The sequence below is a fragment of the Lonchura striata genome, chromosome 5 (assembly GCF_050655825.1).
Source record: "Lonchura striata isolate lonStrDom1 chromosome 5, ASM5065582v1, whole genome shotgun sequence".
In the NCBI taxonomy this organism is placed as follows: domain Eukaryota; kingdom Metazoa; phylum Chordata; class Aves; order Passeriformes; family Estrildidae; genus Lonchura; species Lonchura striata.
The window spans coordinates 28,683,425-28,711,342 of record NC_140707.1 but is presented as its reverse complement, the minus strand read 5'-3'; the positions used below and the strand labels follow the sequence as shown (position 1 = coordinate 28,711,342).

General features: G+C 40.0%; 1 protein-coding gene and 1 long non-coding RNA gene across 16 annotated transcripts in view; one reads left to right on the top strand and one right to left on the bottom strand.

The window, feature by feature from the left end:
• The window catches only part of TSPAN4 (tetraspanin 4), a 430,007-nt gene that overhangs the window by 358,032 nt on the left and 44,057 nt on the right, over positions 1–27,918 (top strand). For all 15 annotated transcript variants that reach the window (XR_014955985.1, XM_085581605.1, XM_085581598.1 and 12 more), the window contains one exon: positions 16,693–16,767. Coding sequence is in view for 14 of the 15 variants with exons in the window: in XM_085581605.1 (XP_085437731.1) it covers positions 16,693–16,767 (75 nt within the window). In the remaining variant the exon portion in view is untranslated. The remainder of the gene's footprint in view (positions 1–16,692; positions 16,768–27,918) is intronic.
• Positions 234–16,262, bottom strand: LOC146767316 (uncharacterized). The gene is made up of 3 exons (XR_014955986.1): positions 16,043–16,262; positions 14,338–14,385; positions 234–14,242 (listed from the first exon to the last, which is right to left on the bottom strand). It is a non-coding gene; the product is annotated as an uncharacterized LOC146767316 (long non-coding RNA).

Here is a 27,918-nt window from a genome sequence, read left to right as displayed (position 1 = left end):
CAAATCTAATGGTATAGCTTATATGTGCAAAATTAATCACCTACTTTGTTCTTTCCTGAAGGCCTAGCCCAGGTGTGACAGCAGTGAGCAGTGCCTGCATGTATGTCAGGATCTGGCAGTCAATCCTCAGTACTGGAGGAGTTTAAGGATTTTCTCTCTTATGGTCCTTGTCCTTCATCTGTCCTTTTGGCAAGGACAGAGACTCCCTTGATCAGCCATCATTGCCCAGCTAGGGTGGATGCACTCAGCCACCCCCAGCTGGGCGTCCATCGGAAATAGAAATGCTTGCAGGTACTGCTCCTCCTGACACTGCAGAGCACTCAGAATCAGTGTCCCTCGGTGTCTGACATAAGGGCTGTGCTTGATGGATCAAGTTAAGTAATGCAAAGGAATTCAAATTCATTTAGGAGCTCTCTGCACAGGAGAATGGGGAAGCTTGATCTGATTAGGTACCTGCATTTCACTCTGTCTTCATGTCCTTGCCTTTCTGTACTGTAGCTATTTTGTGTGGCCTCTATTTTACTCAATTTTCTTCAAAATTGAGTTGTGTTAGAGCTGATTATTAGCTACTTTAATTCTGAATAAGCCTGACTGTAGAGGGTTGAAATACAGTTTCTTTAGTCCACATTGAATTCAGTTTTTATTTGGTCTAGAGTAACTTTCTATATTGCATTGCATTGGTACTTTCTCACTGTAAGTAAATACCAGGGTGATTTTTGAGTTCTTCTGAGTTGTTTTTGTTGTGCCTATGTCTTTAGAAGATAAATGGATGGTGGTAGCAGCTCTTGTTTCTGTGAGCAAAGGTTTCTGCAGGTTTGTCCTTAGTCTTCCTTTCCTCAGATTGCTGGTTCAATTTGACCTGTGCTTGAAAGTGTTTTCAAGTTTAGGGCTGAGGCATTTGGTTTTGGCCAGCTCCCATTTTTCTCTGTAACACAGACAGCAAAAAAAATTCTTGAATGAAAGAAATTGCTGAATATCAAACCAGGGCTGCTCTTAGGGTGTGTGGTTGCTACATTCTTTCTTCCATTTCTTGTTCCACAAGTGTTCCCAACACGGTGTTCTGGCACAATGAAAACTATGTCTTCCTAGAATATCTCTGTTTTTTTTTTTTTTTTTTAAACAGCCCTGAAAATGCCCTGTCTGCTTTTTAAAGAGGATTGTTTTGTTGCAGCTGGCTTGCAATAGGATTTACCATCTAAATTATAAAGGGAAAGCTCCTAAGTGTTCCAGCCCTTGTGTGTCTGTGGCACACATGGTGTTTAACAATTGCTCCTGGATCAAGTCCTTACACTCCTTTCAACATCACCCTGGCCGCCACTTAACATCTGGCCTTGGTCCTGATGGTAGCTAAGGTTGCTTTTGGAACTGAATTTATATCTCTAGAAGGCATTGCTACAAATGTGACAGCCACTCACAAAGTTGTCTAGCTCGTGTGTGATGCAGCTGCCATCTTCCTGTGAAGTATTTTCTTTAGCAACTTCTTGTAACATTTTATTCCATTTGGAAATAGGAGCTTTGGAAGTAGAAATGGAGCAACTGAAGTCTGTTTGCACAGGTGTTTAAGAAGGGCAGATGGAGGCTGTTGGGTTGTGTTCCACTAGTCCCTAGATAATGCATTTAGGTGATTCACCCTCGCCTCCTGATATTTGTTGAGCCCCCCAGCATTAGAATCCCAGAATGGTTTGAGTTGGAAAGCACCTTCAAGATCATCTAATTCCAACTCCTTTCACTAGACCAGGTTTACTTAGAGCACTAAGCAAACTTAGTTCACCTTTCACTAGACCAGGTTTACTTAGAGCACTAAACAAACTTAGGGAACTGAGATGCACAGGAGTTAGACAAGGTCTGCAGGCAGTTGTAACAGATTTGTGGTGGGCTTAAAAGCATGGAAAAGTTATTAATGGAAATGCAAAGAAAAGGAAAGCAAGAAGTAGAAGCTAGAATGTTGCATACGTTGTGTGTTTCAGCAGTCTATATACAATAGTCTGATGAAGTGAGGCTTGGAGTGAACAAAAAAAAAGAGCAAGTGGGATAAACCAAGCTGGGGGAATAGCTAGGGATGTTATCATGGTGGGTTGGCAGATACTTATGTTATATCATACATATGTGAGATCAGATATTGCTCCATTGAGCAAAACATTGCTGTGTATCTCTGAGTAGCTGTTTTCACTGACCTGCCCTTTTCCTTGGCTCCACACAACATGACAGAAAGCTTGGGATGTTAAGTATGACCACAGACAGTAGTAAAGATGATGTGAATGCTCTGCCTGTACTGTATTCCTGTTGCAACACACTCTGAAATCACATCCTTAAGATCTCCTTGAAGACACTTGTGGCATTTTAAGCCCACAAACGACATGGTCATGCTGGGTTTAACCAAGAGCAATTTGGGCCTCAGGTTGCTCATATCTCCCATAGTGCGCCTCATCCTCATGTGGGGTGTTGTCTGATCTGCAAGGACTGGAAAGACAAATTTCCCATACAACAGGAATGCTTGCTCTGCTTGCTAAAAGCAGAAGGAAGAGGAAAGCCGTGGCAGTTTCTAGCTGAGGGCACGTGCTGCTGTTATTGGGGTGGGTAGTTTGGAGGAAGACATTTGAGATACTGCAGGAGGCATGGACCACTGTGGGGACCCTAAAATGAATTGAGGGGGAAGCAGGACTAGCTCAGCCTATCTGCACTGGAGAAGCAGAAGTTTATGTGGTGGTAGACACAGGATATTTGTGGAAGGTCTTGCCTTAAGAATAGTGCTCCTGTTTGATGATGTGCCAAAGGATGAAATTTCCTACAGTTTGCTTGAGTGAATGAAAAGTGAGCAGTATCAGAGAGACATCTCAGCCTATTTACATTTCATACACTAAGATGCAGAGCAGATGAGACTCTGATCATGTATGTTTGTGTTCTGCACATATGACATTTGTATTGGTTTGTCAGAGCACACCTGTAAGCTCTTTGGTATTAGGCTGCTGTGGTGTTAGGTGTGAATGTTAGTAATTACTTACCTCTGGCATTTGCCAATGACCTTTGAAAGAAGTGAGAGCAGACCAAGTAGTTTGAGAAGTAGAGGACAGGTGGGAAAAGGAGATCAAAAGCAGAAGTAAAGTTCAGTTTGTAAATGAGATTTTAGTACAGCTGTGTGCAGTAGTCAGGAGGAGCCACATTAAGTCCCTGAATTGAGAGTTTAGATACATAGTCTAAAGCTTCAAGATTTATGACTTGAAAGAAATTACCTGGTCTCAACTGCATATATTCTTTACTCAGTAGCAATGTATAGTCAGGAAAATGTAAAGTCAGTGCTTCCTTAGTTTCTTAAGAAACAGGCCCATTCCTTTTTCTCTGCATTCAGAGGAATAGAATAATATGAAAATCTAAGAATGTAAAAAAAAAAAAAAGGAAACATCAACCATTCTATGCATTCTGCAAAAATACATAGATGTGTGAATTTTACAGCTGTCATTCTAAGATGTCAGTGAACAAAAAATGGGTATTTGCATTGATTCTTATTTGCTTCAGCTACAATGTGAATGAAGATAAACTTTTCCATTATTCGATTTCTCTAGGGAAATCAAAGCAACAGGTATTCTTGAGATAAGTATGCAAACTGGTATATATAATCTTACATCTGAATATAGATGCAAATTGTTGAATGAAGTAGGCAAACAGTGCTTTCCTGCTTCAGTAAGACTTGTTTAACATTTTTGTGAGCATTGTTGCTCAAGACTGTATGAACTGAAGTCCCTCTGCTACAAGCTCAGCTGTAGAGTTAGAAAATGGCAGCTTTGTTCTGATGGGTTGTGTCAGTGGCCTGAACCTGTGACAGAGATAATAAGCCAGGAGTCTGAGGTGAGAAGGTTAATTTATGAACTTCCATTGATATTATTTGCAGGTATTTTGTCCTGCATTGCTGGATCATGTAGGTATACTGCAAATCTCTATGGGTCATCTTGATACAAAATTAGGAATCCATCTTTGCTGGCTTTCCCTTTGGAATTGCCATACAGTTCTGATGTGCATCAGAGCAGTTAGCCATATCCATCATCTTTGTGAATTTTAACAAAATATTTGGCTTGTGTGCTCTTAACCCCACTGCACTGCGTGTGCTTTCCTGCTGAGGGCAGGTCCTTGCAGGAGCCGAGGCACCACTTTGCTCTGCCACTCAGACTCAGTCAGTTGTGCTGGCTTGATCATGGTTCTGACTTCAGGCAGCTGCTGTGGGTACACCTGAACAGACCATTTCTCTATGCTAAAGAGATTTATGTCTGATTAAGTACTTCAGTGCTCAAATGTTGACCCAGCTGATCCTTAAGGGTCTGTGTAAACATTATCTTTTAGGTTAATTGCTTAAGATCTATATTTGAGGAGCTAAATTGCCTGAATTCTCTGCCTTTTGGACATGTTTAGCAGGTATCTGTATTTGTATGCTTGCCCTGAAAAAGGTCATTAATTATTCCATGGATAGTCCAGGTTAAAAGTCTCAGTGCCAGATGTTAAATCACAATGGATTATATAATTTATTATACCTGTATTACAGTATCCCCTGCAGGCAGCCCATGAGGATGTTCATTCTGTATAAAACTCCTGGTAAGCAGAGGTAGCTGACCAGTAGAGCTTACTGTCTAATTAGGTAAGACAAATGGAAAATATTATTATTCTTGTTAGACTAGGGAGCTGCAGCAAAGTGAAACTAAGTGCCTTGCCTAGGCTGCACTGGGAGATTGTGAGAGAGCCATGAAGCAAACCCAAATTATCTAAATCTCAACTCAGTGCCTTCATCATCTTTTGTGATTACATCAGAGTATATCTAGCCATCCTGTGTGCTTCAGTGACCTTTAAAAAGTATTTAGTCCATGTTTCCATAATAATAATGACAATTCTGATTTCTTTTATCATATGTATTGTGTCCAAGTGAAAAAAAAAATATCCCAAAGCAAATTCTCAATTTTTTGTTTTGTTGAAAATGGTAATTGGCAGCCTTAGTTGTTTTCCATGGGCAACACTGTAGGCTGTCCCAGCTGAGCTGATCAGCCTAATTGCAACACTGCCTTCTATTAAATGTGAAACAGAACATTTAGAGAAGCTGCTGGAAAAGATCTGTGAACATGGTCTAGTGCGTATTTTTTGCAAATAGGGACTTACTTTTGGTCCAGGAGATCATAGGAATACTGCTAAAAAACAGTATGGGGCCCTGTGTGAAGGAAAGATCTAAATCCCTATTTGGTTGTTACAGCACACATGTATAGATACAACATTTCCAGACACTTGAAACTTAAATAATAACCAGTGTCCTAAGAGAAAATAAGATTCATAGGTAGTTCTTTATTTCACTGTCAGATTTGGTGGCCCTTTTTTTTTCTCTCCAATGGTTTGGTTCCAAGAACCCATTCTTCTGCTCTGGTTAGGATGCAGCATGGCCATTACCAGATACCATGTAGGTATCTAGTCAAAAGAGGCAGAGGATGAAGGGTTCCTTCTCGATACATTACCTACACAAGAGTAAATTAGAAAGGGGAAAGGACTTGAAACAGACAAAATGCTGTTTCCTCTCTGATTATCTGAAGCCAGCTGCCTTCTTATAAAGCACCAAGGTTGGGTATGTTCCATCACATCAAGCATTAACAAAATTGTGTTAATTAACAAGATTAACAAAATGGCTTAGATACACCCACTTCCCCTTATTCTGATATATCCTAATTTGTGGATAACCCTGATTTTTATTGTAGAAAAGCTGAAACAATGGTTAATGAGAAGGGGAAGGAAAATAATCATTAACAGATGTGTGTTCAGTTTAATTGAAATGATAACTTTGTGTTAATAAGCAAGTAGATCGTCACAGCTGCTGGAATGAATAAAATCAGAATTAAAACTTGATATTAGGTCAGGACCAGCTGTGGAATACACTGATGCTATATACATATCTGTGTGACTATCCAGGTATCAAAAGATTCTCATTTATGGAATAGTCCAAGGGGAAAATGAGTGCCCATGGTGTTTTGTCTGTGCTGTTGAGAGTTTTCTGAACTCCAGCAAGCTCATCTGTAAATGAAACAGCCATAAAGAAAAGAAGGAAAAAGTTAATGAGTAGGAAGAAAAGGAAAATAAAATACACTACTGATTTCAGTAGTATCACTGGATCCAGAGAGCTGACAGTTGAAACTTCATTGGTGACAGGGAATTTATTTCAAAGCAACTAAATGGGAAAGAAACAGCCTGTAAATGACTTCATCTCAGTAATTTAATGCTACAGATCAAGCAGTAGATTCTCATTCCAGTTTAGCATATGAGCTGGTGTTTTAGCAATCAAACTAGCAAAATCAGGGAAATGCTGGCTGCAGCCACAGCAGCAAGTGATGCAGAGACGAGACAGATGTCATACATACAGCCTGAGAACATTATACATGATGTATATCACTTCTCTGTGTAGTGCTGTGTTGCATGTGAAATTGCAGCTTGCTGCCTGCTTGGACTGAAAGTGCTGAGCACCAAGCTCCCCTAGTTGGGTTGTCTCTATTACGACGAATCTGCTCCTCCTTGTCTTTCAATTTTTAGCTTCTTCTGCTTGGCTGGTACTGAAACTTGTGAGGGGATGGAACCTGTCTGAGTCCTCCCCTTCCTCCCTTCTTTTCTTCAGCTCTGGGAGCACTTAAACAATGGATCTGGGAACTGAGGAGAGAAAGATTAAAGTTTTCTTCTCTCTTGGTTTTAGACTTGATCCTAGGTCAATGTGTAGGAAGGGCTTACCTTATAGGGTATATTTAATTTTCTGGTACAGACTGATGCAATACCACTAATGCCTCATGTGCTTTGAGTTACAGAATCACACAGTATTGAGTTGGAAGGGACCCATAAGAATCACTGAGTCCTACTACCTGCTCCTTGCAGGACTGCCTGGCTAAACTAAACCATACAAGTAAGAGTGTCATCCAGAAACTCTGACTGGCTTGGAGACCCACTTCCCTGAGGAGATTCTTCCCTGTTAGGTCAGGGAAGAACACTTTCCTAATGTCCCCATTTCTTTTTGTGGTGCCAAGACACTGCTTTATGGCCATCATAGAGTGTGGCAGCACCAGACTCTGCAGGAGTCAGGGGAGTATTAATTTAGATCAACAGAAGGTTTGATCTGTTTGTCTAAATGGCTATCAGTGTGTGAGTTCCTAACTCCTTGTTGACTAAAGTCTACTAGCAATATCAGCTTCTCTGACAGTCTGTGCAGGCTCAAGTTCTCCTGTCACCTACCAAGTGTCCCTTCTCCCATCTTTTATCCCAGCATTCAACCAACTCTTATGTGCCAGATGTTCTTCCAAAGAAGCCTGGCTCTGAGCCATTTCCAAATCCAGACCTAGGATCACCTGCAAGAGCTGAAAGACAACAGAATTACTCCCATTTTGAAAGTAAATTACAGGTAACCTGTGCGTTCCTTGCCAGCCCAGACATTGATGTCATTTTTGAGCATAATATTTGCTATTTTTTTCTCCCTAATAATAACATTATTTCCTTGGATAGAAGGTAGTAGGCTTTGTAAAGCAGCATGTGTGCTTTTATTCCCAGTATTTTTTTTTTTTGTTATTTTTTAGCCACCTTAGTAATGGAACCTAAAATGAAGAACAACATTGACTTTCTCTATAAGGAGTAGAATTACCTGAACCTCAGAAAAAATGTAACTTAGGAGGTAAGGAAATGGAGGCTAGTTTGTGTAAATCACTGATGCCACACAAGGTACAGAGTTGATTTGATGTTATAGGTATTTCAGACCCTCAGTATTACCAGCTAAAAGGCAGAATTAGATAGGCCACACTGCCTGCTTCTTTATTTTTAAGCTACTACAAGACTGACATACGTGCATCTGATGCATCTGCTTCTTCGTAGCACATTTGAGAACCCCAAATGGGCAGTAAAACCTGCAGTAGAATTAAAAAGCAGACAAAATGCTTTGCCTTGTCCTTTATTTTCTCCTCGCTCATCTTCTTCTCACCATCTCCTTCACTTACACATACATCACAGTTTCCAGGCACTGTTTTGATGCTCCTAGAAATAAGAACATTGCATGACATTACCATAGATGGAGTAGGTTGGATTAAACCCAAGCCAGAGCCTTTTAGTTGTATTGGCTGTATCCCTTACCTGTGGTAGATGGACTCAAGCAGCTGCTTTGTCATGAGTGGAGTGGCACAGGGACTTGAAAGTGCTACTCTGATGTTTTATTTTCTTCTTCATCCACTTATATTTCACAAATAAGATGAGTTTCTCTCCTGACTTGTATAAAATTACACTAGATCATGTCACACTTTTGCATTATGTTTGCAGAAGAAATGAAGCAGCATATAAAAGTCAAAGGCCAGCAAGACTTTTTTTAGTGCTGAGGAATCTATGATCTGCTAAAGGGCCAACACCCACCCTCTGTTGTGATAGGAGAGTGATACCTGGCTACTATTTGATGACACTTCATTGATTTTGAGTCAGTTTTTGTAGAATATGAAAAAATACTAGAGATGTCATAAAATACCACTTAAAGTCCTTTGATGCATAGTATGGGAATATCAGGTCTCTAAACTCTCACTAATGCAGTAAGACTGAATGATTCCAACTGAAAGCAGTAATGAGACTAAAATGAAACACTGTTAATGTGTTAAGGCTGCATATGTTGTATATTTTCCCAGAAATAATTACTGCAGATTTCTTTGAGCTTTATTGATCAGCGGGAATTTTTGCACATTCATAAAATATATAGTCCAAACATAAACAGAGCTGTACTATATATCCAGCAGGCATAAGGCATGAAAGGCTTTGTCACAATCAGAATGAATTAGCCATTAAGGCTTTCAGAGAATAATAGCTGATGAACCAAATTTAGATACATGACGTTTTCATAATGGAGTTTCTGTTCATGAGTTTGCTTATATACATTACTGCCTTTTTACAGTTTATGAGCAAACTTATCATTTTTATGCTGAAAAAAAATGATTGTGAGACTAAAGAGATGTATTTCCAAGGAAGTACTTAAAGAGCTAAATATGCACAACATGGGGGAGAGAGGGCTCAGATGGGACCATAAATCCTCAAATATTCAAGGAGTATAAATGCTGTGGACAGAAAGGAAGCATTTGTGGTGCTGTAAGTAGGAGCAAGTGCATGGAACTAATGAAAGGAGCGTTCAGACCAAGTGTCAGCAAAAACCTCTGGTACTGGGATGTGTAATCAGAATCCACTGTGATGGAAATTGTTAGAAACAAACTGCCCTTTCCCTTTGGCTCTGAAGTTCATGTAGTAGATTAATACACTGGGATTTTGTTGACTGTAATTCCAGTTATTGTTGAAGTCTGGGCATTGTCCTGTCATTTCTCGTTCACTGCTCTGTCTTTTTCTGTACAAGTCTTCCAGCCTGAATAGGAAGTTACTTCTAAGTGCAATTCCCACTGCACTTTCTCTTCTGTTCTCCTCTTCTTGCTCAGTACCTTGTAAAAGAAAATCAAAGGAAATTTAAAAAGAAAAAAAGGGAATCTTTTGTAATGTTCCTAGTCCCTGTTAATATATCAGATCAAAATGCCTTCAGGGAATTATGTTAAATCAAACTTCTTGTGAGAACGACTGATACATTGAACACTTTTGCTTTCAAAAGTGGAAGAAAGTTTCATTGTGTTTTTTTTTTGAATGCTGACAAAATCTGTACCATATGAGTTTTTATTCTCTAAAAGTCAAGTACCAATATGTTATTTAAAAGCTATTCTGGGTAGTCTGAAAATGCTTGAGGATGAACTTCATATTGCTCTGCTTACAAAACCAGATCCAACAATGGCAAAAATACAGGACCTATATAAAGAGTGGGTGGTTCTCCAGTACCTGGAATTCTTTTTTTCAGTATCTCAGTGTCAATTGTGACATTGATTTAGACATTTTTTTAGGTGGCTTGAATTTTTCCAAAGTGGGGAATATGTAGTAAATTTGGCAATAGTTTATAGCATTCAGAATCTCTGACAGTGTTACCCTTTTTGGTGCTTGACTAATGCATCAAAGTTTGTTGATGCATTTGTTGTCATAATTAGGTTGGGCATGGAGATGCTACACTTCTGCAGGAAGATAAAAGACTTTAACAATGTCAACCATAGTAATGACACATAATGTCACTCAATCCATTAAATAATATTTAAATATAAATAATATAATCCACTATAAAATTATTGAAAAATTACAAAGCATATTAAATTTGAGGAAAACTTTAAATTTTCAGCAGCATGGTAAAGTGTGGCTGTTAAGTATTTATAATCTAAAAATCAAGCAGAGATCTTTCAAATATACTTTTGTCTCAAATCAGAATAAAATGATAAATGTAGTAATTGGGTCTTTCTAGACTATACCAAGCCCCACATTCCTTTACATTTCTTGACCTGGAGAAGCAATGACACCTTCTTCTAGAATAAGAAAAGGCCACACCTAAAGTGCTTAATCCAATTTAAAGCTCCCCAGTAGAAGAGACAAATAAATACCAGGAGGGAATGGATCCAGTGGAGAGCCAATGTGATGATTGTGGGGCACATAATGTGCAAGGACAGACTGAGAGAGCTGGGCTTGTTCTGTCTTAAGAAATTAAAGCAGGGAGTATATTTTATTCATGTCTTCAACTATCTTGTAGTACAATATAAGGGAAATAGAGCTTTTGGAAGGATTCACAGGGATGGTACAAGAGATAACAGCCACAAGTTAAAACCAAAGGAAATTAGAGATGCAGAATATTTTTGTTATGTTTTTATCATTAATATAGTCAAGTATTGAGAAAAGGTATCCAGGGAGCCTGTAGGTGACTGTCCATCTTCATCCTTGGAGATGCTCCTAAGATGACTGGGTACAGCTCTGTACAGCTTTGTGCTGACTGTGCTTTTAGGAAGGGGTTGAACAAGGCGGTGCCCAGAGGTCACTGACACCCTGTGTGTGTCTGGGATTCTGAGAGACTCTGTCTTCTAGCACCCAGAGCTGGTTCATTTTGAGCCACTGAAGTTACATATGTACACATCAGGACCAGGCAGACTAATTAATAATCCTTCCAGGCTATGAAGACCAACTATCTTACCCCAAAGAATTGTCTGTAATTTCTTCTACTGGGGTGTGTATTCATTAGGAAGTGAAATGTAATACTGAAATTAGAGATGATCAGCGAGGATTTGGTAATCCAGCTTCACTAAAAGGCAAATTGCTTGTATCATTTGTATCATCACTGTACCAAACTTGCAGTTAATGTTACAGGGGAAGGACTGGCTGTAAATTTTCCTTTTTTTTATCTCTTCATCCTGGGAGCTGGTGCAGGTGGAGGGCAGTTATCTTTCTGGAGCATTTTCCAGGAGCAACCTCCCTGCTTGTGTGTTGTACTTCATAGTGTCTGTCAGAAAAGAAGCCAGCTGTCCACCTTGCAGGCTGTTCAAATATGATGGAAAACAGCACAGGCTGTCTGTTGAAGTTATTTGTTCAGTGTCATAGGAAGGTTATGCTAATTTGTATGCAGTTTGGTGCAAGCAATATATGTGCTAGGCTATGAACTTTAAAATTGTTTTGGAATATATCACTGTTCAAAAGAAACAGCTGGCTCTCGGGTCTTCCTAGTACTTGCATGTTTGTTGAAGAGGAATTGAATAATTCTTTGCAAGAACCTTCTGTCTCCTGTCATGAGCTAACAGGTCTGGCACACTGCAATCCTACTGTCCCCTTCTGAGACAGCCCCCCATCAAACTAAAGGCATTATTTCAGCAAGCAGTGGAAACAGAGCAGTCTAGAGTTTACCATCAGTTATATCACATTTAGTCTCACAGCAAAGTGTTAGGCGGCTAACAGGACAATCACACCTTGGTTTTCAATGTATTGGGTCACTTTTGCCTTTGGGAGACTGAGAGAAGGTCAGCTACTCCTGGCATGGAGAGATGGGCAATTTGAGCAACATGCTCCTGCTATTGAGAAGATTTGGGAGGGAGAAGCAGTGGGGAAGATGATCCAATCCTGTGTATTAGTGTGCCAGTCATCATCCACAGAGACAAGTGTCTGGAGCATCTGAGAAACCAGGCAATCCTGTTTGTTTAGGAGGGAAATACTTATTAATTATTAACTTATTGTTAGTAAGTTAATGTATTAACTTATTGAATTAACCTGTTGTTCTCTGCCTATATGAGCAGCAATGGAAATGTGCTTTAAGTGATGTACACAGGGTACAGCTCTTGATTCTCCAACTGGTATCAACAGCTGGAAGGAACAAAACTGGAAGCAGTGAGTCAAAAGCCTGGTACAGATCCAGTGGGAATGGAGTTGAAAGTTAGGACCTCCTCTCCTCTAGCAGACTTTTCTCTCTGACAGCAGGAGGGTGGTACATATCCATGATGTAGGTTTGGTAGCAGTTGCATACTTCCTTTTCCATACACCTTTAATGAGAATCTCTGGGAAAGTCAAAGGCTTTGTAAAATATAAAGGTAGCTGCTGAGAAACTGGCTTTAGTTTTCTTAGGGGATGGAAATCAGCAGTGGTAGACAGAAGGGTGTTACCTTACCTCCTACCTCATCAAAGCTTCTGTGGGATTATTTCAGGTGTAATTTATGAAAAGCTGAGCAGTAGGGACGTCTCCACTGAACCTCTGCTGGGTTGCATCCCACTGTTTGACAAGTAGTATGGTAAAGCATTTCTCTGTACAAGGTCAGATTAATCTTTTTTTATGGAGTTTCACATGAACGCTTTGCTTTGGGATTGTTGTTTCTCCATGCATAAATCTTTATTATACCAATAGGCTACAGCCCCAGTGAACCAAACAAAACTCAGTTTTATTCTTCTCAGTATTTATCACCACGGTGAGAGAACTCCATTGAAAAGCAACTGGGAAAGTTTCCAGCAGGTGTGGTGGGGGTTTAGGTGCTGTGAGCCTTCAGTGAGTTCATGTTTCTTCCTTCTAAATTTGAATAGTATATGCCAAGCTGGGTCTGGCCCTGGATTGGGCATCATTCCCTTTGGTTTGATACTGAGGATGGAAGTGAAAATGACCTGTTGTTGGGGGGTGCTGTGGACTGGAGGAGCAGGCTGTGAGTGTGTCCCTGCCTGCACTTTAGTCGGGTGAATCATGGATGTGCTGCAGTGTGCAGGACTCGCTTTGCAGCCAGCACAGGCTGAAGCCTTGATTGCTGCTTTCCAAGGTGCTGGTTTGGGTTCAGGTCCAGCTCTTCCTGAGAAGGGGGATGACAGATGAGCTGGCATCCAAGTGCTTGTAGCTTTTTGCAGGTGACGAGTGTGAAGCCTCTGCCTTGAGGTTGATCTCACTGAATTGTTTGTAATGAAAGATACAGCACAGGTCTCTACTGTCTGCACATGTGGGGATCCATAATACTTGTTAGTTATCTGTGATAGAGCCATGAGGGCTCTGTAATGCTTCCAAATGTAGAAAAAAATAGAATCGGCTACTTTATACTTTTATATAAAACCAAAATATTTTTCTATGGAGATAAAGGATAATCCTTATCTAGGTTTTGACTTTCTGAACAATGTACATTAGTTTTGGTTCACTGTGTGGCTTCCAAGATTTGCAGTGCATGAAACCAAATTCCCAGCTTGGAAGATCCTCTTAGTCTGTGTAGGGAAAGGCTTAGACATAATACATGGCCACCACTGAGAGGATTTTTATTCTGATACTTCCTAAATTTTGAGTGCTTGATTCCACAATTTTAGCATCTTTTTTGATGTCAGTGTCATGCCTATTTCTCTAGTATGACCTGATGAAGGCAGGAGCACTGTGAGGGTCTCGCCAGAAGGTCCAGCCTCCTTCTTTGGACACAATGGCACAACTGGCAAGAGCAGCTCTCTGCTCCAGTCTGAAGCTGGTAGCTTTTAGCAGAGTTGGTGTTGTAGAGGGAAATACTCTTGAGATGTGAAATTTCACTGCATTTGTTACCAATTAAGGTGGAATTTTAATTACTGATCCTAGTATTAAGAAATAATGACATACTTGAGAAAACAACTCTTCTTGTGAAATTTCCCTCCAGACACCTTTCCTCCCCCCTTGCCAGTCTCCAGTTCATTCCCTGCACATTATACTTGGTCATGGGGATCAGTGCAGGATGCTTTTCTTTTATGGCCACTCTTTATTTTTTGCTCTTTTTTTTAACATGGCTCCAGCATGAGGCCCTCCCCAGGCCACCATCCTCTTAAAGGTCTCATTCCTCCTGGGTATGTATGCAAACAAGTGTCTCCTGCCTGGATTGTCTTGCTTGTAGGTCCAGTTTTTCTAAAACTTTTAGCCAGATAATATCCTAAGTCAAACCATTCCCCATCTGCTGTTAAAAATGTTCTTACTTGTGTAAGAACATAAAATACTTATGTACTTACCTTCTCCTGCAGTCACTCCCTGGCTTCATCTGTAGTCTCTCCATACTGCTGCATGCAGAGTAGGGAAGAAAAACTTTCTTGAGAGCACAGGAAAAAACAGATCCCTAAGTTTTATTCCAGTTCGTGGACATACCCCCTGTTCCAGGCCATGTCCTGTGAAGTTGGCTAGAGGTTGTTGGCTTTGGGGAGATGGCAGAAAGGCACCACAGGAGCAGAAAAGATCTTTGGGATATTTTGTGGCTTGTCTGGTTATGTGTGAGTGTGTGGGTGTATGATTTGCAGGCTTTAGCTGCTGAGCCCTCTCATCTCTGTGATGTGTGAAATGCACACTCTTGAAAGCAAATAATTTTCCCACAACATCCACTCGTAGCTGGGTAAGACAAAAGGCTGAAATTTCTGTGCCTGAAATTGAGCTCCACTGTGTCAGGTTCCTGCTCTAAACACTGCAGTATGAGAGGATTTCAAATTAAAGCACTAGAAATTTAACCTGGGAAGAATAGCATACTTTGCCCTGCTTCGTTCTTAGAAGTAATTGGAGTGCTATTTTTGATGTTCTTCCAAAAGCTTTTATCCTTTAGAGAGAAACAAGCACGGAATATATCAGCGCAGACAATTAAGGTTTGGCAAAATGATAAGCTGATGAAACTGAGGTCCTGGGGTAGGAAATGCTGATCACTGTATATAATGGGTAACAAAGAGTCCTTCTCCTTTGTTCTGGAAACTGTCTCAATGCAATCCCATCTATGCCAGGGAGTTTCACAGGCAGAAAATGGTGTTTGCATGCACATTTTGGATAAGTGGTGCTTTTATGGATGAGCAAAAAAGTACTCTACAGCCAAATAGACAGAGTGTCTGTGCATCTTTGCAAAGAGGGATGTGCTTTGTCCTGTTTCAGTTAATGCTATGCAGAAGGCTAAAATTGTAAAAAATAAGCAAGCTGCACCAAGACAGGTTTGCAAAGCCATACAGAAGGTCAGTGTTGGATGGTAATGATATGGAAATAGGCTTGGATCATGGGCATAAATGATGTCTGTGATTCAAAACTGGGCAGTAATAGGATCCAGTATTAGGGTCAGGCAGGTGTAAAAATACTGGTGATTAATATCTGAAAATAAATAATTTAATATTCATGGGGTAAAATGCAATGACTTCTGTAGATAGAGTAATTGTACCAGGGAAGAAAAGTATTTTCCACTTTGTGACTTTTTGCCCTCCATTCAGTCACATAAATCCATGGGTTCAAAGGTTTGGTTTTGGCTTACCAGGCAGTACAGAAATTCTGATAAAGGCTTAGTAGCTATTAAACTTTTATAGGTTTGCAGCCTTGTGGTTGAAGAGACAGTAATTGTGTTTTTCTCTTGGGGATGGGATTCCAATTAAGTTGGTGCTGCTCAGTATTAGAATTTCAGCCTTACAGGTTGCTAAGTGTGTGAATTTTGTGTTATAGGGAGCTAGACCTTTGCCTCAGCCTAAAAAGTTTCCAAAATTATTATTTCCTTTACCTATCTATGCAAAACTCAGTTTCATTTAATGCTTTGATAGCACTCGCTGTAAAGTCAGCAAGTGCTGTGTTGATGCTTCTGCAGACCCATCCAGTGTGGTAACAAAATGCAGAGGATGTGGCTTCCCTGAAGGGTTTGGCATTGCCAGCAGTTCCTCCCACCAAAGTCAATAAAAAAAGAGCTGAGGGCTTTAGAGAACCTACCTTTTTTTTATCCAGTCCTTTGAGCTTTTGACTCCTGGATTTGAGGCAGTTCCATGGCTTATGAGAAGAAAGAGATGTGGCCCAACTTTGCTTTGATGCCTTCAATACAAATCAGCCCCTTTCACCTGAAATCATAGGTGATTTGTGTAGCTCCCTGAAACTGCTCGTAAAGCTAACTTGGCACACCTTTCACTTCCCACTTGATCCCACAATTGCCCTTGAAAGCAGCTGTGACTTTATGGCCCAGGTTACCTTCTCTTGCCATGGGAAGTTAAGCTGTGGATTTCATGGATATCATCACTAATATCCAGTGTGGGGAAAAAAAAAAAAAACAACCTAGCATGGGAAGACTCCTCCTGAAGGTTTGCTGTCAAAGAGAGCACTGGCTTGCTCTTGGTGTGGTTTTAGGCTCTTCTACTGAAAACATGCTATAAATGAGCCATGCTTATGCCCAGACACTGTGGTGTTTCCTCACTAGACCTTTATCTGCTTTTTCAGTTGCAACAGCTTTGTATCCTGCTGCCTGTATGACTCTCACTCACCATTCTGCATGATCTGCTCTATGTACTTGCTGTGCACCCAGAAAAAGCTGAAATAGATGTTGATGGCTTTTCTTTTGTTTTATCCCCTCTCCTTTCTTCTCTTGACAGTTTTTTATCATGCTGTTAATTATATTTCTGTTGGAGCTCACTGTTGTGATTCTGTTCTTCGTCTACACCGACAAGGTAAGTCAAATTCTTCATTTTTCTTTCCCCTTCAGCAAATTTATATGCCCCTTTTCCCTATAAATAAATCATGAAGCACTTGGCTTGGTATGCACATCATGCTTCTGTCTTCCTTGAGACACTCCTCTCAGAAGGAGCTCTCTCAGAATGCATAAGCAGCCTGGCAGGACTGGGCTGTCTTGCTTGCTCAAGTGTTCAACTCAAGGTCACAGATACTGCCAAGTGCATCTGTCATTAACAAAAGAAAAGGAAAGAAAAAACTTCACAAAACTGCCCACAAAAAACACCAAAACACCCCACAAAAAAAACCAAACAAGCCAACAAACCTTACTAGGAGCATGTAGGAAGATACACCCAACAGATTGAGTAGGATTTTTAAAAATACATTTATGGTTTAAGAACCACATTGATACTGTTAAAAAGGAAGTGTCATGAGCACAGGCAAAGGCATAAAGTTCATTATCTTTCCACACTCCTCCTTGCAGCACATGTGTACTTAGAGCCTAGTGGAAAGCCAGGGTAAATGCATAAAAGTTCAGTAAACACAGCTTTTGTTTGCACTTTCACATTTTGCTTATGTTTGACCATTGCTCCTTCAGTTGTACAGGCAATATTGCCTTTCTGAATTATCTTTATCCTTTTCCTTGAAAAACATCTTATATAAATAAATCCAAAACAAGGGCATAATTGTGTGCCACCTGCTTATTCAATCAAAATCAAAAGTCCCTTACAACTGAAGACTGAGGGAACTTAATAATCACAGGGAAGGTGACATAATTTTACCATGAATTAACATTCATCAGGTACATCAGTGGTAAATGCTTTCTTTAGGAATGGAAAGACAATAGCAAAAAAAAAAAAAACAAAACCCCAAAAACAACACTGTGTTCATTAATACATAAATTATTAATATAATTAGTAGTATATTAGTGATATGAGTGATTATATATCAGTCACATCAGTGAGTGATTGTCAGATGCACTTTTCAAGGACTTTAAAGAGCTAGGTTCCATAACATTCTGTAGCTGGAACATGGAATTAACTTGCCAGGTAATTACAGTAGAAAGGGCAATTGAAAATTTCTTGTATGCATTATTGGATTCTGAATTACTTGTCAGCTCTTGGCAGAAAGATCTACATATCGTACAGGAGTAAAGGCATCTACTTAATATGCAATAGGTCTCCAGAACTCCAAAACCCAAACACAACACTTGGTTATGTTTAGAAAGAAAATCAGTTAGAAAATACGATCATATCATTGTATAACAGACTTGCCTCACTGTGAATATAATGCTGATTTTTGGCTACAGAAATGATAAGAAGTGCAAGAACAGTGGAAGAAAGCTGTCATGAAAAGGAATTATGGAGACAACCTAGGTTCAGTTTGGGATATCCCTGCTTAGGATATCTTAGAAAGATCTCTTAAGATCTCTTAGGAGATCTTAAAAAATTATAGCAATTTCTAAAATAATGGCAGACCTAAAATAAAGACCTGTCCTGAACCCAGAAGAAATAAATGAAAATGTTTTAGATTAGGTTAATAAAATAAATATTTCTTATATTACAAGTCATTATCTGGTAGAACTCCTGTTGTTGACTGGTGTTGAGGCTGATAGATCACTAAATGTGTGGGTATGGAGGAAAGAAAATAAACCAATGAAGTATTTTTATTCATAAAGCAGTCAGTGCTGCTAGGTCGACAGGTGTGTCAAAGAGAATGTTTGTCCTCACTCTTCAGTGGTTAAAACAGTGAAGAAGTATCAGGAAGGATTCCCTCCCTCCTTCAACCTGTTGGTTTGTAGTGGGTTTTATTGATTGTTAATAAAGAAATCAGGAAATTAACTTTCCTCTGACTCACATACTGCAGGAGGTAGTACCCTGCAGTTGTCTGTAAGGTCAAAACAGAGTCTAAAATATGGGCTCCAGTTCAAGTGCAGTTTTACTGAGTTAACAAATTGCTGTAGTCTGGGTATTGCAGATGATCAAATTTGAGGCTCTTAATGTTCCTGTATGACTTTAAATCTTATACTGAGGAAATCAATAGTTTGTGTTACACTTGCAGTCCTGCCTACTGCAGAATAAATAAACCAGCAGCCTAAAACTATTATTTTCATATAGCATCTTTAGAGTTTGTGTGCTGTCTTTCCTGATGTGAAAAACAATATTGCCACGTGCATGAGGAAGTAGCAAACCCAGACAAGTCCACCACAGTAATTCAGTTAATGTAGATTTTTGGAAAATCAGTGAAGGAACATTCTACACTGACTCTTGTCCATCAGAAGAAAGTAAGGTTAGTTTTGTGTGCAGGAGAAAAGGACTCTGCAGATGATCACTTTGAGCAACACCAGCCCCATGGAGGGTGTGCATCCATGTGTGTGTGGACACAGTGCATGGGCTCCTGGGCAGTGAAGCAGCCTCTCTGTATCCATTGCTGGGGGTGTTGCTTTAGTGCTGTGTTAGTTATTAAAAAGCATCATGGCAGAAGTTCTTTACAGCCACTCACAGATATTTTTTTGGCACAGGTCTTTTATTTGTTTTCTCTGGAAGGGTGTGCAGCTGTGGAGGTGAACTAGGACTCACTAGTCTCAAGTGACCTGTTCTCAACTGTTCTCATTTTGGGAGAAGCCCAAAAATTGTCTCTGCCTCTCATTCTAGTGACTTGGTGTTATCTGAGCTTTTAAGCAGCCAACTTGATCTTATGCCCTAGAATGTATTTTTTTTCTTTTCTTAAAGGATAAAGGTTCATCTTGATGTAATGAGATAAATGCTGCCCTGAAGCTGAAAACTCTTTCTCTGAGCTGACTGTCCACTGTGATATTGTGAAGAGAGGGGACTTGGAGAAAGCTCAGGAATCCCCAGTGTAGGAAGGAAGAGGGGGGTAGTGCCTTGTCCCTTGTAACTGCACTGTAGATCTCCTTGGCAGGGCCTGAGCTCAAACCTTATTCAAAATTCTTCCAACTGTCCTGACTAGTTGTGTTGCAAAATATGAATCTTGTGACTTCTGCAGAAGTGAATATGGCCTGTAATAGATTGCATTCCTACAGGATGGTTGTCAGAAAAAAACTATAGCCCTTTTGTTTTGTCCTGGCTGTTCCCAAAACAGCAGAGGGACTGGTTCATAGGCTGTCTTCAGCGCAGTGTGAGCACCTGAGGCACCAGGATACTCCTGTTGGCATTTGCACACATTCATGTAAAAGTTCCTAATGCGTGGCTTTTAATTTTTTTGAGGTCAGAAGTACCAGCCCAAGAGATTGGGTATTGAATGGAGTTGGTGTGATTATGAGAACTAAGGCAGCAGGTTGTTATCATTACTGAGTGCAGTATTTTTTCAGGCTACATTTATGCCCCCATTTGAAGCAGTCCAAACTCCAGTGACAATTCTGGAGTCATGTGGATGGTTATGTGTATGGCTACCTATATATAGGCAGAATATTTTCTTTGGTGTGTTTTATTTTGATTCCATCAATGGAGAGCAGCATTTGGCATTTTTATACATTTGACATTTCTATATGAGGCTCTCTGTGTATTTATAACCTAGCTCCAGAGGGTACTGAAAGGGTTAACCTTAATTTTACTGTGATAAGGAGAAAGCAGCAGAGCCCTATCCTGTGAGAGGCTGGATACTCATATTTCTCAACACCATACTGGATCCTGCTAGAATGTAAATTATGCTAATAAAATGCACAGTCTTGTACCAGTTCTAACTTGTATAATCCTCCTGGTTTTAGTGTCTGTATTTATTTTTACTGTGATGGTTCTCCTAGAAGCATAGAAAAAGAAGAGTCCATATTTACTTTTTTGCAGCTGTAATAGGTGATTTTTTTTCAGTAGATATCTGCATGTTATATGATTTACAGGCAGAGCTATGCAACACCCACAAATGAAAGAACATAACTAAACCACCATAATGTGGGGTTGACTTTTGTGTGTGTTGTGTTTGGTGAGGGAGGACAGGAGGCTTAAGTTGTTGAGGTTTAGTTTTGTCTTGTTTTTTCTTATTTGTCAATGTCAAACATAACATGCAACATAAGTAACATAAGTCAGGAAAGAACAAAAGCACTGAAGAATCCCTGACTATGATATTTGATTATGGGAGCAATTACTGCTATTGGCAACTTGAAGATGAGAATTTTCAATAAAGATTACGCCATTAACTCGCTTGGGTCCCTGTGAAAATTACAGCCTAAATTCCATGCCTGCTTAGCTGTGTTGAAAATGGCCCACAGAATAGCCCACAGAGGATTGAAAAATAATGGCTACTTCTGTTTTTCATGAGAAGTGTGAAAATATTCTTGCTTTCTATGCTGCTCCAATATAGCTTTTGCTGCTATCTTATAAAAATATATATTCTGTAGATTGATGCATTTCTTGCTTTGTTTCTGAAAAGAAATTGAAAATTGTTTTAATATTTTGCCTCGTCCAATACAAAGACAGCAGGTTGGAATTTAGTGCATATGATTTCAAATATAGCTCAGTCCTCACAACCTCTTACATATTTGTCTTTAGAAAATGGAAAACCAGAATCTCTTCCACTTACTGCGCTCGTGTGTTCACAGAAATGATCTGATCCTGCTGAGCTGCTCACTGGTGTGAGGGAGGGATTCACAAAAACCTGATGGAATTATTCATATAGAAAGTTTAGTTCAAGTCTACTGCAGAAAGTTGTTCTCATTGGGCTTCTGTCAAGACAGCTTAAAAGTTTTCCATGTTTGCCTTTGACAGTGCAGCAGAAATGTCTCCTTGGGTAATGAAGTGCCTCATGTTCCCAGTCAGCACAGCCCACAGGGCTGTCCAAAATGCACACACAGGGCATGTTAATGTTGGTGAAAGTGGAGAAATGGAGCCTAAAGTGAAGAGACAAGATCACCCAAACTGTATGCAGTTTAGAGATGGTCTTAAGTTATTGGAAAACAACAGGCTATGGAAAATCCTGCAAAACTGGCAGACTGGTCGCTGTACCACTGTTCAGTCAGATGGCACTTTTCTAGCAATGTTTCTGCATCAGCATTTGACTTTGCCTACACCATCTCCTTCTTACTGCTGGAACTCTTGAGTGGTGGTAGAATTGCTGGGTGTCTGTATCCTCCTTTGCCACAGTGAACAGGGCTGTTCCTGCTGCTGTGCAGGGCTGAGATAATTTCAGAACAGAATCTGTGTGCATAGTGTGTGCACCTGTCAGTATGCAGAGAAGTCTCTCTAGAGGACAAGGGCAATTTGAACTCTCTCTGGTATTTCTGTGAGCCTGTTCAAGTCCTGGCATAAGTATGCAATGGTTTCTGAGCAGTCTGTGTGTTAATGCTTTATTTTTCAGTTAAAGTTTCATTTGGCATGTTTGTAAAAGACATTTACAATTATCAAGTCCACCAATCAAGCAGTTCCTGTCATATACCTGCTCTCTGGCAGTGTTCTGGAATTTGGATTTTGCAGAGAGTGCTGATGTAGCTAAAAGCTGTTTTTCAGGATCAACAGCAGTAGGAGTGCAAGCAGATGTGGAGGAATCTATAGATTGCCTCATGGATGTTGATGCACTGCAATTACTGCTCTGTGAGTCAGATGTTTTAGCTCTGGTCAAGTATTTTATTTCTCTAATGCAAAATAATGTTATATAAATGGTGGTATAAAGTAAGAAAAGACTAAAATGTCTCTGTGGTTTATTTTACTTGATAATAAGCTTAATTTAAACTAGTGTATTAGCATTTCAGTACTGGTGTCCCACAATAGGGAGTTGCAGAAATTTCATCAAAAGAATTTAATTATAGCCAATTTACTTTGGCTTCTTTTCAGCAAAGCAGTCAGGCATAGGTTTAAATCTCTCCCTGTTCAGCACATAACCTAAGTGCATGCTTGAACCCATGTGACTGATTTAATCATATGCTCAAGTCTTGTTAAAGTTGATTTGCACCTTATGGGTCTTAAAAGAAATATTGCTAGGAAAACACTAAAGACAGTGAAGAATTCTGGAGTATGTAAAGAGGCATCACATCTTTCATTCCATAAGGAATTTTGTGAAAAATAATGAGTGCTTGCTTTAAAGCATTTGGTTAGCTTTTTCCATTTGTTCTGAACAGCTTTCCATTTAGTATCTTGAACTCCAACACATCACTTTAACCTTTTTCAGGCAGGAGGAGATGAGGGCATGGAATCTATTTGCCTGTGCAACTGAAGAAACAAACACACCAAAGGAAATCCCTGTAGTTTCACTAATTCATTTGTCTAAGTAGTATTTCACTGAAAGTGCATTTCCAGAATGTTATTAACAGGCTTGTTGAAGGATAGCACAGTATTGATGAAAAGAATTAAGTGCATGCTCAGAAATAGGTGTATTTAGGAACAATAGCTGCAGATAAAATGCATTAGAGGTCCCCATTGGGAACGCTCGATCAATGGTTGATCAAGGCCTAATTGATTCCTTGAATAAAATGTTAGCAGGGGAATAGGTGCAGGGAAAGGAAAATCAAACTCTCCTAAATTAAGCTCCATACCTGAGACAAATACCCTTTGTAAAGATCAGATAATGCAGCTGCCTGGCAGCTCTTTATGCCTCATGTCTTCCTACTTCGGCTGAGTTCAGAAATGAAGATGAAGGTGGATGTTTCATCCTTGGCAGTATGGCTTTTTGCTCATACTGCAGTAAATTCAGTATTTTCCACAGTGTCCCACTGCACAGGAATAGTGCTTTTCTATCAAGTGAAATCCAGTCCTAACCTCCACCCTGGCTAACTGGGATATTAATTCCCCTGTCACTATGGATGAATCAGACACAGCTGTTGCTGCCATTGTGCCTGACTTAAAGCCAGCCGAATCTATCTTTTATTTCCTGACATCACTAAATCCATCTAAGGGTTTCCTGATATTATATCTGTCTACAGCAGAAGGAGATGTAATTGGGCTCCCTCTTGCTAGTTTTCAATCTTTAATTGCAGGTAAACTCATGATCTCTAGAGCATGTCAAATGATGTCTTTGTTGTGGAGCACTTTTACAATGATCTGTTTCCCACACCTCAAGTTTCAGATTTCATAGCAGGCAAAATATAAATGGTGCAGGTCTTCAACCAGCCTTTCCCAAGGAAGACCTTGGCATACAGTAGTGGTGTTTCTTAAATATTTTGCACATCTCTGTGTTTTTCATTAATCACTTAAAGGGCATTACAATAGGTGAGTAGTTCAGTTCTGCTTTTGCTGACTGGGAGAAGTGATGTTACAAGCCGGATCCTGAGGGTTCTGTGTATCCTGGAGACTATGTAGTGCTCTCATGTCTGAATGAATGGAATGGGACCTTACTGTTCAACAAGACAGGTTTTCACTCAGTTTGAACTCAGATGTGGTCACATAAGAAGCTATTTCAGCATCTGGGTGGATCTGAGCACTGACAGAGGTGGAGTGAGCAGCCTGGGTTACACACACCTGATCAACATCAGCTTTAGCTGCTGACTGACCCCAGCTTGCTTCTCTTCTGGTACTGGTTTTATACAGTTTTATTTGACAAAGGGAAGAACAGTAGAGGAGAAAATAATGATTTAGAAAGGTGGTAAAATAAATGATTAAGGCAGCTTTAGGCATTTAAATGCAGGCAACATCAATTGCTGAGGGATGACTGAGGTAGTCTATTGAAACAGACAGCACATTTTTTATTCATTGTGTGAATATTTTTGATGTGTCACAATGTATATTGGGCAACATTAGAAAATGACAGTAAACTAAATGCTTAACATTTTTTACATATGAGAAAAAGAGAGGGGAAGACGACTTTTTGTGATGACTGTAAGCAGACCAGTAGCATATAGTCCTTGTCTTGGATTTGTCAGCTGCAGTTAGAGTGATGAGCTGGGTTGACCATTTTATTAGGCATAATTTGCAGCTGAGATTTCTTCAGCTCCTTCATTTGATTTCACTCAGCAATGGTAGACAGTGAACTAATTTAGACATGGATCTGTTGACCAGCAGCTCCAAACCATTACCATTTCTGGGTTCTCTTAAGGCTGGAGTGTGTTGACTCCAAGGCCACAAATCATGCTCCGGGACTTCCTATTGCCTGAACTCCCTGATACATCCAAGGCTTCTCATTGGAAATATTGCTGCACTGCAAGGTGGTGAAGTCTTTTCCACTGATAATTTTGTGTGTTGAATTCTTGCTGTGAAGTTCAGGCATAAGGAAGGAGGTTTGGCAATTTTCTGGACACCAGCTATCATACCTTTTGAAATACATTCCCCAGACTTACAAAACCTGCATAATCAATAGTGATGACCAATCAGTGGTCATTGATGCCTGCTTGCTGAAATCATGTTTAATGTGAACTAATAATCTCTTATAATTTGAGATCTTGGGCTCCCTGAATCTGTGTGCAACAAAATCCCTGATTGACTTGATGGTAGGAAGTGACTGAGTTGGAAGATAGAGTAGATTTTGTGTAAAGGGATATGTCTTGACAGAGAGCAGAGTAAGAGCTTCATTTTACATTTTCTGAGTGCACACGTTTCTTACTTGACATGTACAGTGCCTCTGATAATTTGGATGATGGTAATGTAAAACAATTCTGCTGTAGCGTCCTGGCATTAGCAATGAGTGAGGCTTGTGCAAAAATTCTTTTAACCGTGGCACAATCTTAATTCACTTTATTGTACTGCAGTCATTTTTTGTACCCTCTTCTAATGCCTTTGAATTGCAGGGAAGGCATCCTTGAGAAAACAGAATTTTGAGAGAGACTACTTTTGTCAAAACCCAAATACTCCCCTGCTCTTGCTACTAATTGTCTTTGATACAATTTCTTAATGAGTTGATTTCTGTATAGAAAATGGAATAGCTTATGGAATTATTATACAACAATATGTTTTCACTTTCTTGCTTTCTCCATTTTGCGCTTTACTGCCATAATCCAAGGGTGATGTTGTTCTCCCAGACATTTTTGCCATCTGCACTTTGCTTCTGAACCACAGGAAAGCAGAACAATACATGTCATCTCCTTCAGCTGTTCTGATGTTGCCTCTGTTGACAAAGTCCTAACCTCAGCATTTAGGAAACCTTTTCAGAGGTCACCTTGAAGGGCATATTGTAGTGCAAACTGGATTGCATGTTAAATTGGTAAATTATGTAAATGAAGCAAAATGGAAAAGATACAAAAGAGCATTGAAGATATTTGAGGAACTAGTAAAAGTCTTTATCCAGAGATATAATGAAAGTGGAAATTCACAAAGCATGTAAGATTTTGATTAAGAACCAGATGTTTGTCAGATTTATCACACAAGACATCTACATTTTCTTTTAAAAATTCAGGACTGAAAGAGATGCAACAAGATTTGAATTAATCAAAATGGTTGCAGGAATATTAAAGAGCTGTGAAGAGAATCAACATTAGTCTCTTTGCAGCAAGCACACCCAAGGAAACGTCCTACAGATTTCTTTCAGGTCCCCCTTTTTCTCTATGAATAGGAAATGCATTGTAGTTGGCACAAAAGCAGCTGGATCTGTGCAAACAAAGAGAAGAAATGGTTCTTTCAAGGTTGGTTAGCTTGGGAGGAAAAAAAAAAGAAAAATTCTTTTCTTTTGAGGACTGTGAAGAATATGGGGAGAATGTACTGCATACTTTGAAGTGGGACTGATATTTAAGTAAATGTCAGCAGAGTGACCTTGCTGCTGACTGCAGGTGACCATTCAGCAGCCAGGTGTGGCTTCCCAGGGCTGGGTGTTCTGCTGGAAGACTGGTTGGTGCTGGCTTTGACACTGATTTATGTACAGATGGCAGGGGCAGCTCTTTCATAATGACTGTTGTCACTGAGAGCTGTGAGGATTGCTTCTCCCACTGCCTGCCCTAAGTGTTCTCTCTTTCTTTCAGCTCTGTTCATGGAGGTGTCAGTTTGCATGTGAGAGCTGCATTGAGTAGTGATTAGATGAGTAAGACTAGGACACTGGAGTTCTTGCTGGGTATCATGGTTTTGCCATATGCATTTAAAGCCTTTTGGGAGTTTATCTGCATGGTGCAGTATCATATGTCAGCACAGAACGCATGCCCAAGTCACCACTTTGTATATGGTACAAACCTGCCCCAAGTAAAGTCAGTGGCAGCTGCCCGTTTTCTTCCATGAAGCTATTATCCTTAATTTTAGTATTTTTAAATCTCCTTCCCATTTCCCAAGTTAGTGACCCAAATAATGCTCACTTGAATGTGTGGAATGATGTATTCCAGTGCCGTAGGAGATCCCACTGCCTGAAAGCTGCAATGATCAGGGAGTTTTGTTCTCAAACATAATGTCTTAATCTTGTGATGCAGAATATGTGGGATACTGTTGTCTGCTAAGAATTTGGTTAAATTTTGTCTACAGAAAGATCACACATTTCCAAAAGAAATGTAATTAATGAAATGTAGACTCCTCTGGTTGTTAATTTCCTAATCTTTGCTGTGGCAACTTGGCTTTTCCATCCATGTTCTCAATGACTGTGCAGCAATCATGCTAGGGTATGGAATTGCGGAATTGTTTTGTTTAGAAGGGACTTCTTGAGATGTGGTAGTCCAAGCCCCTCTTCAAGCAGGAGCAGTGAGAATAGGCTCTCCAGGGCTGTGTCCAGTTGAGTTTTGACTATCTCAATAAATGAAGGCTCCACAATCTCTCTCAACCTGTTGCAGTGTGGGACAACTCCCACAGTGTCCTTGTTTGTCACAAGCATTTCTGGCTCATGGTCAACTTAATGTCCACAAATCCCCAAGGTCTTTCTCTGCAGAGCTACAGGTGTCAAAAGCTGTACAAAGGCAAGGGAAAGAACATCCACTGTTCTCCCCTCACCCACAGAGCTGGTTGCCCTATTTTGGAAAACTGTTATGTTAGTTAGGTGTGATTTCCCCTTTGTAAACCTATTCTGACTGCTCCCAGTCATCCTCCTGTCCTTCATGAGTTTGGAAACCAGGATCAGATGCTCTATCCCCTTCTGTCATGGTTTGACACTGGCACAATGCCAGTGGCCCCATGAAAATGTGATCCCTCCCTTGAATGCTGTGAAGTGGAATCTAGAACAGAGCAAAGCAGGCCCAAGCTTAATAACAGAAAAAAACTTTATTAAACTACTACTACAAAAGACAAGAGAAAACTAAAGAAGGGAAAAAAAAACACACAAAGATCAAATGAAAACCTTGCGAAGCATTCCTCCTCCCACCACCCAAC